The following is a 20,734-nucleotide window of genomic DNA, read 5'->3' as shown; positions in this document are numbered from 1 at the left end:
AGATAACGATAATGGTACCGATAAAGATAAATCTAAATAATGTTGTGTAATTCAAATTAAATAAAACAAAAATCCAACAAAATGAAAACTGCATAAAAGGAAACGTAATAATATAAATATAATGAGAAAAGTGTGCGATTTAAATTTATTATTTATATAAAGATGAACTTATAAAGAATAGAAATATAGCAAGTAAATTTTATTAATTTAAAATTTATATATACAAAAAAAAACAAACCATCAAACTAAGGACGTTTTCACTCTTTGTCGTTTGCATGGTGATTGTGTTGTCAATTCCTACTTCAATTAGTGGCGGGTGTATCGTCATAATTTATTCATTATAAGCTGGAAATCGTTAATTAGTTAAGCCATCTGGTTGAGCAGTTGAACCAGCCAAACTGTAGTGTTCCGACCAAAAGCAATTTAAGCAGCCGTGTTTATGAACCTTCATTTATTTTGCACAGTTTATGATTTGGTTTATATATTCAATTAGATTATAGATACAGTTGATATAGCTGCCAAACAATTTTCTGAAATCTTAGCTAGTTCTGCTCCAGCTTCCTCTCAGTCCGTTGTGCTCATGAGCAAGTTCCTCTGCCATGTCCTGAGTACGTTGCTTTAGCTTGTCGCGGCGGCAGTGAAGATAGTGGCTGTGAATTGTCAACGGCAATAATTGGCTACACAACCAGCTAACCACACTGCCAAAGCGCATAGCCAATTGAGAATACTTGATTGGGTTAATTCACTAATTTAGTTAGTTCTTTCGGCATCTTCTTGATTGCGACTCATGTAAACGGTTTTTTTTAAAAATATTTTGAGCAAAAGCCGAATTCGCTTTAGCCTCACCATCTTTCGGATTTTTTGCGAGCAACTTCAGTTTGGGGAAGCTTTTTTGGCGCATCGAGCGCCACCTTCTGGCCAACGTGGGGATGGGGGGATTTCCCCGGTATGCTGCTTTTTATGCTACGCTGCGTGTCGTCAAAAGCTCTTGGGGGCGGCAGCGGTGGGGGCGTGGCAAGGGTGGTCAAAATCATGGCGCTGTAAAATATGCAATGTTAGCTTTTAGTTTTCAAAATAAACCATTTCTAGGTGTAGATTATGTAGGAGTTGTTATGGCTACTGTCCGATTTTATGGTTCTAATTTATTCCGACGCCTTCTTAAATAGCCATTATAAATAATAGACAAGTGTGCGCCAGTCAAATTAGAAACCTCCGTGGCACAGCTGCAATCACTGTAATTGCGCCAATTAGAGTTGGAGTGCTCAAGGTCATCGCAAGCTCCACGATGTCGTGGCTAGGAAACCTTGCTCCCGAAGGTCTCATCTCGGTGCTTTTCCACGGTTCATTGTTGGCTGCCCTTAAAAAAAATCCCTCTTGGCAGAAAAAAGTAGAACAAAACCACAGCATACACATACAGTTTAAAACTCTTCATAGAAGATATTCCATATTTTATTATATTCTTTATTTAAAAACAGTTGCTTACAAGTAGGTGGCTTAAAAGTAAACTTATTTATTTGTATTTAGTTTGAAAATCAGTTTGAGAATCGGTATATCGTATATCACACTATCACAAAAATTGCATATTTCATTTATCGCATTTTCCTGCATTCGGGAAGATTGTACGTTCTGGAATGTCGTACCAGATAGTGCATTTACATGCTTCAGATAGTTTCAGTGCAAATGCACTCCTGACACGCAGCCCAAAACCTTCAAAGGATGCATTTTATCGTTAGGTCTCGTTATATATATTTATATATTTTGAACTGAAACATAAACCAAAATCATGTTCGGCACGGCGCGGCGTTAGTTTTTGTTTTTTGGTTTTTTTTTTGTGGGGCAGTCTATCGATCTCTTCTGGGTGGCTATTACTTGGGGATTGGATGTGACAAAGAACCAAAAACGAAGGCGTAACTCCAAAGAAACATAGAAGGCTCATGCAGTACAAAAGTGAGGTGGAACTGGAACTGAGACTGGGAAGCCGAGTACAATGAACCATGAGCTGGGAACCCGATCACCAAACAGCTGATAAGCAGTCGCAGGTGCCAAGGTGCGCAGCTGGTAGTGATAAGCCATAGCCAGCGGCGGATCGGGGCGATAAAGTATGTATGTGGACGCCCAGAGGAGGGTGTGTGTCACAAAGTGGGTCGATGCGGATCGATGATTGTGGATCGTCGATCGCCGATCGCCGATCGGTTATACAAGTCGCTTGTGTGTCACAAAATGTCAATCGAACTGAGTTTTTATGCTCTGGCCCATCGGGCAGCGTTATTTAAGCTGGTAAACGCTTAAAAAGCTGGGCGGAAATGAATGGAAATGCCCCCAAGTATCCCAGTTTCAAAGGGGGGGCGATAAGATAAGAAGGGCGATTATAAACAGATTGCTCAACAAAAATAATCCATTGCCCGAATTCTTTGAGAGCATGCACACAGTTCCCAATGTTTTCTGGAGCATTTATTTGAATTCGGGCAAAACTGGCGCAGTTTGCCAGTTTGGCAGTTTTGGCCAATGCAGCCTTCAATTTCGACTTGCTTGGCTGCTTTTTACTTGACTCTCGGAGGTGTGGCGCATAAGCAGGAAAAATAAATCCAAAAACGAGGCCAAAACATTGAGCATTGAATAGGCATTGGGCCCAGCAAGCAAACAAAGGCAAGAAGTGCAGGAACAAGACCAATGCTAACAACGATTGCAGAACAAAATCCATAGCCATTAAATCTCGAGTGGAGCGCAACGCAAAACTGAATTCTCGCAATTAAAGAACACCACCGAACACGACTGCAAGCACACACTGCGTATACGCGATGTGTCATCTATATGCACAAACATGCACGTATATAGATAGATTGAAATATCTGGCGGATAATGAAAAGTTTTAGCGTGTAAAATTCATAATGTGTGTGTAACCATTTAGTTTTTAATCGCGTGCCAGCCAGCAGTGCAGTGTGTGTGTGCCTGTGCGTGTGTGTGTGAATGCTCTAATTTCGAAAGAACAAGAGCTCTTGGGCAATTAAATAAATTATTGTTCATTTGTGTCGCTGTGTGTGCGCAAGTGTGTATTGATAAATGAAAAGCTAGCTCATGAGCTTACAAAGCGTTAACTGAATAAAGAAACCAAATGTGCTTCCATGTGCCAGTCAAATCGCTCGTTTCCATGTGCGTTAAATGGGTTACATGGTCGACCTGGCAGTTGAATGAAAAATTTCTAAAATGCCCCAAAACACCTTCTTCGCTCCCCATTCTCCCAAACCCCCTAGTCTCAACGCTCCTCTTTATGGCCCACTTAGTGGCTCAGTTATAATTTCATTAGGCAAATGCTGAGCATTTTTCATTAGCACTTCATGAACCATTGGCCACTCCCCCCACCCTTTTGGCCCGGTTCCTAAGGCCCCTCCCCCTTTGCAACGTCGTGCTGGCCAACACGTTTACTTTTATCTGGGTCATAAAAGCTGCCAGTGCCAGAGAACAGAGTTTCGAAGAAGTTGTCGTCACCGGAAGTGACCCGAAGTGTTACCAAACTAACGCTACCTAAATAAATTACTCTTTGACTTGGCCTAGTATCGTGAAATATGAAGCTCTGCTTTGAAAGTGGAATGCCCATACAAAATGATCTGCACTCCCTTCTAAAATGCCTCACAGCAAGTGGTTTTCAATAAAACCTTTACATAAAACAAAAACATTCTAATTTGCAATAAGGTGACTGTCAAAGCGTAGTGGCTCCATTCAAAGAGTATCAAACATTGCGCTACCCTGCCTTTCATTTCGTTGGGTCGCATGATCAGCCGCACAAAATGAAAAACACGCACGCTGACTCGGGCACTTATTATCTGCTAAATACACACTCGACTGACTCAGATACAGATACATCCATGAAATTTCGTAGGCCGAAGCACGCGCGCACCCGCAAAGGAGGCGAAACCTATCGCTTGGCGTAGCGAACACTGCGTATACGTAATCACGAATGCGGAATGTTTGCTATTCGATTCTTTATCTGCAGACGGAAAAACAACAACAACAAGAGCCAGACAAGTCCAAAAACGAAGACAGCCCATGTCTGACTGGCTAAATTTTATACACATTTTTGTGAATGATTTCCGATTTTGGGCGTTTTTCGTCAGTACTTTTCGGAAACCGATCGGCCGCCTGGCAACAGAACGATATGGAAATTGTATGGCCGACCAGCGTTTAGATGGAAGTAAGAAATTCCATCAAATTATCTCGCTTTCCGTCACCATTTACGTGGCTGCCCCAGCCGCATTTATATGTATAAATAACAGAGCCCCTCAATTGACGCAGCAGCTAACTAATGACGAACGCTGTTCAAGCATACGCTTTTTTTTGCCTTTGGTTTTGTGGCGATTTTGTTCGTCTAAATTTAAAAAGAACAAAACGAACTGAGTCATGCGTTTAAGGCGTGATACCTTCCCAAAAAGATCATGAGATCGGCGCTGCGTGCGTATGATAGAAAATAATGTAGGCAAATGGGGGAAGGTCCCATCAAAACATTCAGAAAGTTGAGAACAATTTCAAAACGTATACATGGAAATGTGTGTGATTGGCAGAATGGAGCGAAATATATCGAAAATATATGGCAAATATGCAGATTTGGCTTTTCGAACTTAGTTTCCTTCTGGGAATCTGAGCTGGAAACTTTCCTCGATACAGCTAAATAATGCAGCTACTTTGAGGAACTTTCCCTGAATAACTGACGACTGAATTCATCAAAGTTTAAACTGTTTTGCCAGGAACAACAAACGGACTGCCACTTGGCCGAAAAGACATCGATAAAACCGAGTCTCTGTCTGTGTGTGTAGATTTGTTGGCAAGTAGGCAGTCAGGCAGTCAGGCAGGCTCAGGTTGACCCACATCGTTATAGGCCATAAGCTATAGGCCTCAAGAATGGGTGTCTATCGTGTCTTCTTTGCCTTCTGGGTGATGTAATAAGTGGCAGGCCAAAGTGACACACCACACACCACACAGTGCAATGCAGTTGCAACACAAAGAGAAATAGAGGACTCGAAAGTGGGTAATAGATGAGTTATGCAGACTGCCATAAATTTGTCATCGGACTGCACTTTGGCCATATTTATAGAGCACTCTTTGAATTAATGCAACGGGAAAAGCTAATAAATGTCAGCATTCTGGCAAATAAATATAGATAAATTTCCCTGCAGCTCTGCCTCTCTCCTCTGGTATGTTATTTTATTTTTTTTTGGTTTTTTTTTGTTGGCTCTAGCATGGCAACATTTCACTTTTCATTTTCGCCTGCAAATGAACCGCCCTCCAATCCACACCCTTGCGAATCCAATGTGCACTGCATTTGGCCCGGAGCCAAAGAGAATTTTTATTTTTGGCTCCTTGGCTAAGCTCACGACTGCAGCCAGGCCATTGATGGTGCCGTGTATCCAATAGATACCCATACCCATACCCATACCTATACTCATACCCATGCCCATACTCTGGGGCAAAAGTTATCTAGGTTGGCTATACTATATACATATAAGCTGACGGCCCGACTAAAAATCAATAAGCGGCGTCACGAAGCCCATCCAATTGTAATTATCGAAGGTGCCAAAAAGCCCATTTCAAACTAATCAAACTGCAAATTGCGGGCCGTTTGGCTCCCTACCTTCCCACCCCTATCCTTGCAAGGAACTGGGTCATAACACTGACCCAATTTTCCCTTTATATAACTGCCACAGCGTTGGGTGGCAGATCGACCTCCATGCGGAGTAGTTTTGCAGGCTGCTGCAGTTCTCATCTCCCCACAAACGACCTTGCGGTCCGGGCTGAAGGTCGCTGCTGTTGGCCAAAAGGCAACCAAACATTTCGCCACATATATGCACGTGTTTCGTTTAAAGAAACATATATTTCAAAACTTTGGAGTAGTTGTGTAAAACACGTGATTCATTTGGGTTTTTTTTCCATTCCATTTGAAACATTTCCAGCTTATCAGCAAGTGCTAATCACTACAGTCTGGTATACTGACAAATTGGGAGTCTAAGTCGATATAAGTAGACCTAACTAACTAACTAACTATATATGTAGGCAGTCAATGATCCATCACAGAATGCCGCCAACGATGATGTCATAATATATATAGTACGTCTACGCATATAGTGATGATAAATTCAGTCTGCTGGTTGGCTGCTGATATCAGTTAAGGTCCAAAATCCAAATGCTAATTCAACACAAATTCGCGGCACTCTGGTGCAAATGTTTATAAAAACAAAGTATGCAGCTATTTATAAATTCAGCTTGCTGTGTTTATAAGACGAAACAGACTGCAAAGTCCAAGGGAGAAATGTATGAATTATTTTTCAAATCTACGGCTTTCAGCAGGAGCTTTGTATATAAAAACTCTTAAATAAGTTTTTGTTCAATTCTCAGGCTGAAGGGGCTTTTAACTGGTTTTTTTTGTTGCCATCTCATCTTGACATCAAATCAATCAAACGGGGATTTTCGCCATGAATCACAGAAATATTTTCGTATTTCTCTGGTCAAGATGAGCTGATTCCTCGTTGGTTTCGGTTCGTTTTGAGTTTGAATTTGCATTGGCTTTGGAAATATGTGCCTTTCGATATCTGTTTGTGTTTGCACGCCTGTTTTCTGTGTCAAATGCATTTTTCAGTCATCCACCCACACGAGTAGGCGAAAAAATAACAAAAATCGACCTCATAACACCCACCCATCCACACACGCACACCACACACACACACACAGCAGGTGAATGGCGATTCGAGAATGAGTGATTTTGTGCTTCTCTATGTACCGATGGCCTTATGTAAAAGTCTGTTCGTTATTTTTACACAAAATATTGCAATTTGCTGTGTTACCCCCATCCCCTCCACACACATACTCATATATACGGGCCCACAGTACGTATACGTACTGTATACTGCACACTGCATATTGTGCGCTCGCATGGCGAAAACTGTGCAAGGTCAAGTGACCGAGTGTGAGTTGTTGCTCTCGGATTGCAAGTTCCTGCGATTTAATTGCCTTGCCTGAATTTTATCTGCCCTTTCAAGTTGCCGCAAGTCAGGCTTTAATTGTGATTTTTTACTTGACAAGCGTCTCTAACCTATTCCACAATTAAATCGGGGGGTTTTCGAGCTTCATCTCATCTTATATAAGATGATGGAAACGAATTGCACAGCGAACAAAAATTTGGGTTACAAGCGACTGCAGCGATACTAAATTTAAAACTGCCGCTGTGCGAGCGAGAGCAAAGAAGGCAGCTGATTGTTTTAAACAAATTGCCCGACTAGACACACGAAAAAAAAACACACGGCTTGGGAATGTGTGTGTGAGCTAGCGAAAATGTGTTCGCATTGCACTGCCATTGTTTTTGTGTTGTTGTTGCTTGAGTTACAGGGTGCCTCTTTGTTGTGCCATTGCATAATGCCCAGAGAATCGCAATTGCAATGGCAGATGTGCAGCTAGTCGACTGATATTACGTATACGCCACCGAAAAAGCCAAGACCTGCTTGGCTCTACGATTTTGATGGGGGTTGAGCTTGGTTTCGGTGCTTGGTGTTGGTGCTGTTGTGTTGCCTTTTCGGTTTCTGCTTATGGGTTTATGCAATCCAGGGGATACAAAATCACACTATGGACGTGGGTTGTGGAGGGGGGAAAACGCAGTTAATCAGCTGTTCAGCTGGGGATCGATCGACTGTGCGTCCGTTGGCTGTGGGCTGTGGGCCCCTGCGACTTCCGCTCGTTGTTGCCGACTCGATGGGGAAATGAACACTGAAGCTGGCCAACGGCAATGGGCCAAACAGAATCGGACGTCGGCGAATGCAGCAGCGGTGGCAGCAACGGCAGCAGCAGCAGCAGTAGCGTCGACGTCGACTGCAGCTGCGTTTTTGGCTTTGCTTCTTCTGGTATTCTTCGTTGTTGTAAAAGGAAAACTGTTACAATTTTAGGCCAAACGCGACGCGAACCGATACCGCTTTGATGGCCACGTGTGTGTCTTGTTCTCGCTTGCCAGTGTGTGCGTGTGTGTGTGGCAATAAGTGTTTGTGTGTGTGTGTGGCAAAGACGCTCTAAGGTGAAATATACTAAATGCAGGGCGCAATTTTGTACAAAATGTATTTCTGTCTCTCGCTGCAACTGCAGCTGCCACAACACACACCGCACACTCGCGCACACACACACACACGCATACACACCGAGCCACGTATATACTATTCGCTTCGCGGCTATAAACTAAAAAGTCTAACTACTTTGGTCTAATGCTGAAGCGCAACTGTCAGCTGCTCGGGCCGTTCAAAAAAAGCTAGCTGAGATAAGGCAAAAAAGCGAAGAGAGCGCGCTTTCGGTTAAAGCTCTCTCCTCCCACACACACACAGAGGCACACACATGCAAGCGAACAGCGGAAACCGAAAGCTTCTGCAGTTGCACATGACGCAAACAAAAATTATCTAGCTCTCTTTATCTATTCTTGGCCTTCTCTTTCGCACTAGCTAGCTGCCTTCGTCTCGCTCGCACAGTTGCAGTTTAATGTTCAAGGTGATGTTTCGCTGTGTGCGTGCGTGTCCGTGTGCATGTGTCACAGTTTTTTTAGTTTTTCGAATTTTTTTTGTTAGCAAGAGAGATTCCACAATTATGCGAAATTATCGATCAAATTTTGCTCTAAGGTCAACCTTAAATTGAAAATTCCGCTTTTCCGCGGCGAATGCTTCGCCTGAGGCCAACAGCTGCTATCGCAATTGTTAATGTTAATCTCGTCATGCACGACCTGAAGCATTTCGTGTGATTAGTGCCCGTGCTGTCATTACAATATTAGTTCGATAAAACGAGAGCTGCAGGCACACGATCTTGGGCGATAAATGATTTCAAGTGCGCCGACAGCAGACAGCCCACAGTGCACACAAACCCTATGCATTTAATCTATCTGTTGGATCCCACAATGAAATTCACAAACTTGGGCATTTTATGCAGTTCAATGGATGGGAAAATGTAGAAATCTTCTGATCAAAATGTATAGTCAATAAATTATTTTAACGTTTGAAATAAGAATACAGGTACAAAGAAGTTTAAAAATTGCAATGCAAAGAATTTTAGTTATTAATGCAAAATGTCTATTCAATCATTTGGTGAATGATGATAGATAGTTCATAGGATCTTTCGATTTCAGCAAAATCTTTTGCTTATAGTATTTATATAAAATCTTGTATAAATATTCAAAATGGTTAAAAAGCTCAGAAGGTTAGAAACAGCTTTTATCTTGAAAATCTTTTACCAATAAAAGCCAAACCACTGTTTTTTACGAACAAATCAGTGTGATGGCTCAAAAACGTATTCAACTATAATTGTCCCCCTGGATTAATGATTTAATTTGCTGACCATAAACTTGTTATTGCCTATGATGTATGTATTAAATCAAGAGCTTGATTTCTATATCCCTCGATTGCGTAAGCCACAGCGCTCAGCTTGGCCATTGTCTATAATTTTAGTGCGAGTTTTTATTGAATTCGACGGCATTTTATATGCGAGCACTTCAATCCCAGCTAATCTCGTCATAAAACTTGTCATGAGGTCACCGAAAGGCGAACAAAATGCACAGTGTGGCAAGAAATGTGGCTTTAATTACCCTGCAGATAATTGTTTGGCCAGTCCAGAGGGTAGAAATTGATTTCATTCTGTGAGTTGACTGAAAAAATCATTGTACTTCTGTCACCCAGCGATTGCATAAGACCGAGCAGAAAAACAGAGACTCTTAAATGCACACGTATCTCTACTATACACTATATACTTGTATACTATGTATGTAGGAGAGAGGGGGGAAAATTCGCTCGGGCGGAAAATCAATTTCGCTTTCCTTGACCTCAAGGGAGAAAAGAAGGAGGAAAGATAAAGGGGAGTGTCGACAAAGGATAATTGACGGTCATTTGAAATGCAAAAGTGACAAAAGTGGCTGCATTGGCTAGCAGGCAAATGTCGAAATAATGTCACCAAGTTGCCTTTGCCTTTGCTTTTGCTATTGTCTATGCGCAGCTGCAGTTTGCCGTTTGGACCAAGAACAAGAACACTCAGAATCTTGGCCAAATTCAATTCGCAGCGCATTTCGGTAGTTGGTAGGTGGTGTGGGCAGTGGTGTGGGCCGAAAAGACGAAGCGAAACGAAAATAGAAAATGCCAAATGGCTTTGCTTTCGTTTTGCAGCACAAGTGCACACGCGACTGGGTGAAAACCGCGAAAACAGATGCAGAAGATCGGGCGAAAATCGGTCGAAAATAAATATAGTTATATTAATCACAAACAAACAAAATCAATTTGCAGCATGAACATCTTTTTTAATTGTTTGTGCCAGCCAGTCGGCGATTTCTAAATCAGATTTCAGATCGCTGCGAATTTCACTCATTACTACGGACGGTTTGCTATTTGTGCGGCTCATAATTAATGATTTCAAGAGTTTTCAGAGCGTTGCATTCGATGCGCCCATAATCGCACCTCAAAGCCCCAAATCCCCAATCTGCCGATGTGTGTGGATAGTGGATAGTGGATAGTGGATAGTAGATAAGATATGTACATTTAAATCGAAAAGAAAATCGGAGCAAGCGGAAAAACCAAAGGCAAACGAAAAGCGAAATTATAATTATTCAGAGAAATGTGTAACAAGAAAATGCTGAGTATAATCATATGCAATTTTTGTCTTCTCACTGATTAGTTTCTTAAACGATTCTTAAGTCTTAAGATTATTTTATTCAAATTCCAATTTATCTCTTTTCACTGTTTCATTAATTGTTTTTTATGGTTAATTTTTCTTGGGGAGAAATGAATACTTTGTTGAATCGAACTGAAGCTTATGGCTAAGAGAACATCATTTTAGTATGGCAAAATTAGGTTCGTAACGAAATGTAATAAACGTGTAAACGAAATGAAAATCATTGATAAATTGGACTTGCAAAACAAATGGTATTATCCTGAACAGGAAACTGGTAGACGTAGAATCTGAAGACGCACTTACCCTCCAATGAAGTTCGTGGCACATTCTCGGGGGCATTCTCGTTATCCTTGGAGTTTCTGGAGCAGCAAGGACGCCAAACGGCCACTGGATACCACCAGCTGTGTTCACTTGCTTGCATTTCATTCAAAGCGAGCACAGGGTGTATCCCAATGGCAGTTGCATATGGAAATGGAAAATTCGCTTTTTGCGAAAAGCTCAGCAGAGACACAAACCGTTTTTCCCGCTTTTCACCAAGCTGCAGGAAAAGTTTTCGCAAGAGTTAGTTTCATTTAGCTGCACTTTTATAATACACGTTTTACAATTTGTTCACTTTATAAATCACTCATTTCGGTTTTTACTTTTATTTCACAATGCGATTTTTAAGTAAAAATTTACTTGTATTGACTTTAATTCTATTGTATGTATCGAATCAAATCGCGTATTTTTGAATTTATAATTTCAGTTGAACGCGAGCTAAACCATCTTACACATTTGTTTTAATTTCACAACTAAATGCAATGCCACTCTGAGTGCATTAGAAACTAAAAAATGCCGTATATTTTGAAACCTCATTAAAATTCAGCAAATTACATTCGAAATTTCGTTTCTATATTTATTTTGAATTTGCCTGTCTTGTGATTTTCTGTAAGTCCACCCACAAATCAAGAAACCACAGTACTAAACGTGAATTCTTTACCTGTTTTATATCCCATCTATATCCCTCTTCAATCTTTGAACTGTGTTATTTCCTGAATTTGTCTCGATATTTAATTTATTGCACTTGTGCCATCTGTGAAGTTTTCCGCTGGTCCAAGTGGACCTCTTTTCCGTGTGATAACCGAAGTGTTTTTGCCGTGCATCTCGTCTCCTTGGTTTCGGCTTTAAACAGCTGCCAGCCGACTTGTGGGTTGCTCTATATAGCCGAGTGTACGTGTACATATGTACATACATACATACATATATACGTTATACCCCCAATCCCCTGAAATGGGACGAGTGTTTCCAATATACTGCTGCTGCCCACGCGTACTGCTGCATGGGTGTGGAAAGGTCAAGGTGCAGGATAACAACAACAACAACAAAGAGTGTTGCATATGGCAGCTGCGAGTGAGTATTTGTGTGTCCGTGTGCGGAAAAGAGCTTCGTTCGTGTCGTTCACAGCTGGTTAATTATTCAAATTTAATTGCCATATGCTGTCGTGCGTCACTTGACTTGAGTTTTATGTAAGTACACACAACAAAGCGACAGCGACCATATTGTTTGTATTTTTCTCCCATTTTCGGGCTGTGTGCTAATCAATTCTCCACACCTGATTTCGCCATTAGGGCGACGCGCCTTTAAAATGAACTTGGAACAAACCGCACACGGCGACACACACAAACGAACGAACGAACAAACTGAAAATAACAGCGAACAGGATACTGGGCACACGGGGGATAACTAGGCGTATGCGTGATGCTGACCTCATCGGTCGCCCGCTCGTCACCGAATGAACTTGGCCAACTTGGCCAACGGGGAAGCTGCAGCTGGGCTCGCACAGGTGGAGGTCACGCCCCCGCCCCACTGCCTACTGCCCACTGCCTACCGCCTACCGTTTCCCCTTTTTCCGCTTTTCACTTCGCCTCCTATCCCCTTAAGTATGCAACAGTATGTGCCTACAACAAAACAGCTAACAGTTGGCCGACGCCGGCAGCGACGTTGACTGCGCTGCCTTAAGCCGCCCACGCAAAAGCTTTCCAGCACTCCCGCGAAAAGCAAAAGCTGCGGGAGCGAAGCTTGCGCTCTGCTCTGACTTTGTTTTTGTTTAACTCAATCAATGGAGAACACTCACACATACCTGCTCAGCGCTCTCTCTCTCTTCCGCTCTCTCTCGTTTTGCCGGCAGTAAAAAGTTTTCAAGTTCAAGTCGCTGAGAGCGAGAGCGCATGTCTGGTTCAGATAGGCTGCCTCGCTCCCACACACACACACTCCCGTGCAGTTGCATTTCGATTGTTGTTCCGCCTTTTCGCTTTTTGCTGTCGTCATGCAAAAATCAACGAAATCTCCTTTTACCCCCTCTGGCCCACTCGGGTGGCCCAGTGGGTAGTGGTGGTGGGTGGCTGCAGGCGGCGGGTCAGTGGGCGTTGTACAGTGGGCAATCCAATCCTTTCGACTTATCGCCGCTCAGCTGAACTGAACTGTCGCTAATTAAATTTCCATGCTGACGCAGCTCGCTACCCTAAAAATAAACAAACAAAGAGATTTTTGTTTAGAACACCATCGATAAAATGCACGCCAACATTATCGATTCCGCCGCATATATGTACATATGTATGTAGGTCCGTCTATAAACAAACATTTCGCTTTGCCTTTCGTTTGCACATTTTATGAGGGCGCAATTTTTGGCGGAATTCGCACACACCACAACAACATCCACTTGAAATATATATGTACATATATCTAGATAAAAGCGCAGTGGGTAAATACACACATATAGTGCTTAAATTTGAAAATGTTATACAATAAACATTTTAAATACAGTGGCTTAAATTTAATCTTTTATTAAATTGATCTATTAATCTCCAAGATTTTTGGCATTCTACAAACTATTCAGGGTTTCCTTGTACATATTTACGTGGATAAACATATGTACCAATATGTACCATGTATAAACAATGTCATAGTTACTCATTATTTTGTGTATTTTCAATTGGGTGTATCCCCACTAATTGCCCAACCTAAAGCATTTGTTTTCCCTGCTGCGTAGTGTGATCCACCCTGTTTTAAAACTCAGGGGGAAAATAGAATTATATTTTCTGGGTTCGCCTGTCGTCGATTCCCCACCCTAATGAGCGCCCACTCAAGGTCTTTTCGAGTGCATTGCACATTGCATATTGCATATTGCACTACTGGTGCAACGAACTCGCCGCTATGCAAAATGGAATTTAGTTTAATGTGCTATTTATGTACTATGTGCCATGGCTGCAGACAAAAATACTTCTCTTTATTTAGAGAATATTAGAAATAAAGGTGCATACAACCATAAATTATGCAGTGTAGTTTATTAGTGTTACTAAGCTGCTTTTTAATTTCGTTTGCAACACTGGATAATAGGTTTTTAAACTAGATAAAACACACAGCAACACCTAGCCAATTGTTATTCTTGGTCAGTGGAATATTTTGAGCAATGCGCGGAATCGATTTCAAGGTTTGGGGGATCGAAGTTCCAGCTTTTTGCTGTGTTTACCGTTGAGCTACGAGTCCATTAAGTAGGAACACGCTGCCGATTAATTAAATGGCCAACAGAAATTCTCGTTTTGCTTTGGCAGGTAGTCGGTCTGGTCGAAGGGGGGCTGGTGGGACAGGGGGAGGCGGTGATTGCAGTCGCCACTCAGCGTAATCATCAACATCAATTCAATTAAAGCTCCACGGTATAAGCCGCGCGTGTGTGTGTGTGCATGTGTGTGTGTGCTCGCGCGAAAGATAATAAAACTGAAAGGCAAAACGCATAGAGCAATAATAAGTGCGAATAAGTGTCGCAAAGCGAGCGATGAAATCAACTTTATCAACTCTAGCTACACATAAAAAAAAGTTTTAAGTTCTTAAACTCATATTTTATCATATATAATACATTTTTCCTTCTTTGAAATCTTTTTAAATCCTAAATTCTTGAACAAAGTATGTAATTTGGATGTAGTCTTTTCTTTTTGTGTAGATGAGACCCCACCGTGCGTGTGAAAGAGAGCGGCTGATGTTTGCTCGTCTTTTATTCGATTGCCAGTGGATGTTTGCCGCCGCCGCTTTTTGTTTTTACGTTTCGTACTTTTCGCCTCTCCTTTCGCTGTGTTTGGTGTCTCTGCTTTTTGCTTTTTTTACTGCTTTTGCTTCCTCTTTGTTTGCCGCCGCACGTGTAGGCGTCTCTTTCTCACCAAACTCGTTTGCCACACACACACTGACGCACACAAATGCACTTGGGTACAGCACAGCACTATGGTAACTACATATTGCTAGCCCGCTCGCACTCTCGGCCCAAGTGCTGTATGTACAACTAGTATCTTAACCTTGAACTTGAAACACACACACACACGCGCTTACATACAGGAGCGCCGAAGAGAGAGCGACACACTGAACGAAGCTTTTGTGTGTGTGAGTGCCGCTCTCTCTCTGCATAACGCTCTCTCTATCTCTCTCGTTCTCTGTGTTTGCCCATTTCGAACTGCAGCTTACGCGATGCATACGTAATATGGCGAACACCTGGGCCGAGGCATCATCTTCTTCTAACCTTATTTAGACTGCCCACCTCATCACCGACCCCCCAAAAATCACCCCTTCCATCAACATCCCCAAATACTATCTATAGTGTATCTAACTCGCATCCAAATGACGCCACTGGGCAAAAAGTGCACGGAAAAAAAGGCATTAAACAATAAAGTAAGCACTAAACAAAATGTTTCTCGGAATAAGGTTGTCCACCTAGCTAAATCATAACTTCTTTATTTGGAAACTTGAGCTAAACTTAAGAAAAAAATTTCAATCAATAAATAACGTTAATTAGTAGACTTTTGATAATCTATTAATATTTTAGCTAAGTATGTATATAATGTTTGGTGAAATGTATCACATTTTTGAGTTTTTATTAGATGTTTATTACGTATACGCCATGATCATCCTGGAACTAAATAAGTTATTCAGGCGTTGTCTGGGAACTAAATTATATTGTAATTCAATTTGTCTTCAATAATTTGTAGATAAGTAAACTGGAATGTTATCGAAAGAAAAGAATTCTGGTAGATACTTTTTAAGTTCATAAGCTAAATTGGTTACAGCTTGGTGGATGTGGTTGAAATATACACTAATAGTGGTTTTATTCCAGCATTTCTATGTCTCAGATCATAAACATCCGATCGATTTCCAACGAGTTTCTTCTCTGTGTACCGTAAAGATGAATTTTTCCCCCCATTGCCCACCCATGCCCCGTTCGCATCCCCTTGCCCGCTTCCGTAATTCCGTAATGAGTGTGGGCTGTGCGGAGATGGGGCGAGAGTTACGTAAACGAATTTCGAAATCCCATTTACCCACACGAATACGTATGCAGATGCACACATCGATGAACCCGTATCTTGTGCAAACAAAAGCGGCACGCAAAGCTAAACTCGAGTCAAGTTCAGATACAAAAATATCGCATTGTGTAGGTTTGCCTGTGGTTTTTCACTGGCCAAATGGGGAAGGTGGTTAGGGGGTCAGGGGAACGCCGGAAAATTGCACTTGGATCTTGATTGACTGCATCGCATAGCTGAATTTTGAGTGCCGCCTTTCTGGGCGAATTGCAGTTTACAATTTCACAGAATTGCTTACCGCACTCACCCGATCGTGTGTCAGTAGATAATCTGAGTCACATATATACGAACGACATCTGTACATCGGTTGGGTATAGCAATATAGAATATAGAAGCGCCGATCTGCTGATGACACGTGATGCAATCGGAAATCAACAGGCTGACTGGCCGATCGTAAATCTACAAACGTTATCCGAATGCTTAGCAATTCTATAAACGACTTGGTAGTAAACACGGTTTTTACGACCCATTTAATTGATAGATGCCATAAAGTTAAATAAAGGTATCGATTGTCGATCTCGTACTATGTCTCATAGAACAAAGACGTATCTGAAAATTAGTTACTTTGATGTTGCAACAAATATACGCTAAGTAAAAGTTAACGATTCCAGGCTTGCATTTATTCTGCGAATTCATTTTCTGTGATACTATTAAGATATTTTTTTGAATTTTCTAATTTGTTTATAATTAAATCAAAATCAAACCGTTGGAGAGTGAGACTCCATTAGCGACAATTGCCAGCAAATTAGTGTCTAATTGTTTTTGCCGAGTGAAGTCATAAACAACTTGGGAAGCTGACAAACAAAATGGCAACACACACACACAACACACACACTCGCACGCAAGTGGAGCCATCATCATTTCGCGCAAAGTTCCTCAGAATCATAATTCCCTTTGGCCAAATTCCGATTGGGTTTCGTTTTGGCTTTTGGTTTTTTCTTTTGACTTGTACATATATAAACGGAACTGTTTAGAAGCTTTTTCGCATTTGTTTTGTTTATTTTCGCTGCCATTGTGGCTTTTTTTTTGCGATTATGTGTTTTTTCTTGGGTTGGCTTAATTTGTGTTGTTTATGTTATAAATAAATTTTGATATTTCTGCAAATTCCGGGCAAAGGAAAACAAATGATTGGGAGAGATGGCCAAAACATATTGGGTGTCATTGTGTGCGTGTGTGTGCAAAAGAGAGAATTTTTGCAAACAGGGGCGTAAGGGGTTTTTTTTGCAAGGGGTTGTAGAAAAATAACAATATTTTCTAGCTCAAAAGTACAACGGTCTTCATTTTTAACATAGATATATTTCTAATAAATGTTTTAATTTAAAAACACTGGATAATAATACACCAAATGAAGTATCCAATCGAGGGCTCTACGCATTTTAAACCACTCATCCCCTTTTTGCCGCGCCCCTGGTATTAAAACTTAGCTTTTAGCAATTGTTGACTGTATTTTCCACAATCACGAAAAGCGGTGGGTGATAGGGCGGCGGCGGGGGTGGCGTTGTGCCTTTGATGACGCCGTCAAAAAAAATGTTAACTACGACGCAATTCAGTTTACTCACATTCTGTTGTTTTCTGCCACATTTCATTTTGTGTCTGTGTTTGCCGATACATTTTGTTTTTCCAACATGCACTTTGTTCGGATTTTCTGAGGGCAGAAGGACCGATTTTCCGCCAGGATATTGATGCGTCACTTTTTGGGCAAGAAACAAACTTAATCCGTAGGCGAATTTAATTTCGTTAACTTGTTTATCGAGGGCTTGTATTTTTTTTATGAATTATTTATTGGCTTGGGTTCACAGGCAACAAATGCGATCGGTTGAAGGTGCCGCTGTTCAATGTCGCCATGTCTGCCATGGAAAGTTCTCGCCTCTGCCACAGCGCAGTCTCTGCCAGCGTCGCCGTCGACGGCGACAGAGTTTCTATCTACTGAGAAAAACACTCTCTCTTTTCTCTCACTCTCGCTTCAGCGTACTGTTTCGTCAAGTTTTTTCGATTCTTCCTGTTCCTGTTTCTTGGGCCTGCTTTCGAGCAGTCTTGTCTTCCACTTTTGCCCTACTGCCCCATACTGCCCCTCTCGAGAACCCGAACCCGAACCCGAAAAGCACATGTGATTCTCATCGCAATGGCCTTCAAACTGGCTTGGCTCTCTCTTGCAAAATGCTCCACTCTCCCTCACCCTCTCCGCCGTTCTTTCATTCATTATTCTACTCCTCCCCTCATATCTCATCCCTAAAATGTATCTGTATCTGCGCACTTTTATCTGTGTTTGCAACTCACTTTTGCTTTTTGCGGATTCCTGTTTTTATTGCGACGCTTTTGCTAGCCGAAGCAAAACAAAACAATTCGGCTGAACAACAATTTCAAGGGTTCGGTGGTAGTGAGATCCTCATCCCTTGATCCTAGCGCAAAGCTCCACGGAGCTTTCAAAGCTCGAGCAAGGAATTTGAGTATAAGGACTTTTTAAACTGGCTGCTTAGATTACTTGGAACTTTAGGTACTAATGTAAAAGGATAATTACTCAATACATCAACAAATATTTCGTGTGCATATGCATATTATAAAGCAGGTGAAAAATCATTAGGTGCTGGCTGACGAAATCGACAATCTTAAAAAATAGATGTCATTTTCAATTCGTTTTTAAAACAATGCTCACCTTTTATGATCCCATTTGATATCTTATTCATTTATGTACTTTTATAGTTTCACTGACTTTTTCCAATTGGTTTTTAATTGTTGCATCTTTGTGTAAAGTATAACTTGTTTGGGGCACGTATTTAAAATTGTTGTGAAATGCGCTTGCAATCTCAGATCCATTTCGTTTTTTTATTTCCGAGTTTCTGCGATCACACCATAGAATGCACTTAAAATGATTTCAATTATGTTTGGAGTAATTACCGTTTATCTTCGATTTTTTTTATGATATGACAGGCACTTCACGTAGAATTGAGCACAATTAATTTCCAATTATTTTGCATTGTGTTTGCTTTTCCATTTTGATTGGTCTGGTTTTTGACTGATTCAATTTCGCTGTTGATGTCATTTGCGTGTCTAATTTGTTACGAATAATGGAGGGATTGTTTGTTGGCTCTTTTTGGAGGTGGGTATTATATGCAGTACATTTTGTTGTGTTTTTAGAATTCTTCTGCTTCCGATTGGGGATTTTCTGGGAATGGAGCGTTGTTGGCAGTTCGCCTGCCGCCGTTTCAATGCCAACGCGCAGCACAGCAGAAAATGACAGAGCCGTCGTCGTCGCGGCTGCTAAAAAGTCCGAAAGCTTCCGACGCGAAGAGAGAAGAAACGAAGTGGTCAATGTGTGGGAGAAAACGTGAAGAATGGGACCCAGAAGAAAGCAACATACACATATGTATGTACATATGTATTGAAAGGAGCAGGGCGTCCCACTGCCAGAGCAACAAAAAAAAACAGATGTACTCGCATGTGTATATATTGCATTTGAAAGCTAAAAGGAAACTCTGGCGAGCTCAGCTCAAGTTCAAGAATGTTATGTCATAAAGCGGGGAGAGAGCGCAACCTGAGGTGGTGGTAGTGTAAATGCAAGTAAGCAGCTCTCTCGCAGTAACACACACATGGGCAGGTATTCCTCATCTGATCCCCTTTCGCTCTCGCTCGCCCTCTCCATCGCCGTCTCCCTCGGCAGCCCTACCCCTCCCCTCCCCCCAACGGCTTCCCTTTTCCCATTCTTGGCATGTACTTGCAGTTTAAGTTGTGCAGTCTGCCCTGACGCGCCTCGTTTACTGCCACAGTGGTACAGTGGTCACCCGATAGAGGTGGTCCTCACAAAATAGTGATCTTTAGGGAGTTTAGATTTATGACTTCTAATAGGAATTTTTCAGCTCTCTATAATTCCCAACTAGATTACATTATTGGCGCTCGAATGATGTGAAAGGGCTTAACAAAGTAAAGCTATTAGTTGCTAGCTTTTTCAGTTTCAGTGATTCAAAGGGTTCACAAAATCGTTTTTTGTAACAGTTCCTTCCTAAGGGCGCCCACTGTATGTGCACCGAGTTCGCTATGTATCTGCTGGGCTTTTCGGTTCGTGTTCTGGGCCTGGGCAGCGAAATGTATATAATTAGCGCATTTATTGACTAACTGCCGCTTGCAACACAAAATGCTCGTAGTGATAGGAGGGAAATACAATAATTACTTGGCTTACTGGCCCTGCTAAGTGCACGGAAATTTGCTGTCATATATCTGACGTAGGTGGGACCTGCTAATACCTATGTACATACATATGTACATATGTGCATTGTGCACGATGCTTGGTCATGCGATTTCGATTTCGCTTGACAAATGTGCGTCTGCTGCAATTTTCCACCGGCTAAGCCAGCCCCCAAAATCTGCATCCCCATGAAGAGTGTGGTTGCGTCTCTTTCTCGCCTGCTACAGCCTTCTCTTTCGCTTAGCTTTTCTAGTCTCTTTCTTTCTAGTAGCACAAACATTGCTGGCATTTCGATTTTAAATTCTTAATTGAATTTGTTTGGGGGCGCTGGTGCATGTGTTGGTTCCGAGAGAGACCAAGAGGACGTTGTTTGTTTAATTGTTTAATTCAATTAAATGTGCCAAGTGAAACTCTTGCATAGCTAGGCACTTTGTAACGGTCGCATTCCCACATTTTCAGGTAAATGTATGTATGGCGATGCATGTACATAAATGTATCTATATCATCGGCT

The 20,734-nt window shown here is 41.7% G+C and overlaps 1 protein-coding gene across 4 annotated transcripts; it reads right to left on the bottom strand.

Moving 5' to 3' along the window:
* Positions 1-464: 464 nt before the first annotated feature.
* LOC120452006 lies at positions 465-19,250 on the bottom strand. 4 transcript variants are annotated; one of them, XM_039636041.1, is made up of 5 exons: positions 18,939-19,250; positions 18,697-18,880; positions 12,785-13,165; positions 847-1,038; positions 465-650 (listed from the first exon to the last, which is right to left on the bottom strand). In XM_039636041.1, exons 3-5 carry the CDS (start codon positions 12,970-12,972, stop codon positions 539-541), a joined length of 492 nt encoding a protein of 163 aa, XP_039491975.1. In that variant the 5' UTR covers positions 12,973-13,165; positions 18,697-18,880; positions 18,939-19,250; the 3' UTR covers positions 465-538. The 4 variants fall into 4 exon arrangements, with proteins under 4 accessions (XP_039491975.1, XP_039491974.1, XP_039491977.1 ...); XM_039636040.1 differs by having other exon boundaries at positions 18,697-19,250; XM_039636043.2 differs by lacking the exons at positions 18,697-18,880; positions 18,939-19,250 and adding an exon at positions 18,321-18,597.
* Positions 19,251-20,734: the final 1,484 nt, after the last annotated feature.

The sequence above is a fragment of the Drosophila santomea genome, chromosome 3R, assembly GCF_016746245.2.
Source record: "Drosophila santomea strain STO CAGO 1482 chromosome 3R, Prin_Dsan_1.1, whole genome shotgun sequence".
Taxonomy (NCBI): domain Eukaryota; kingdom Metazoa; phylum Arthropoda; class Insecta; order Diptera; family Drosophilidae; genus Drosophila; species Drosophila santomea.
This window is presented reverse-complemented; position numbering and strand designations above follow the sequence as displayed.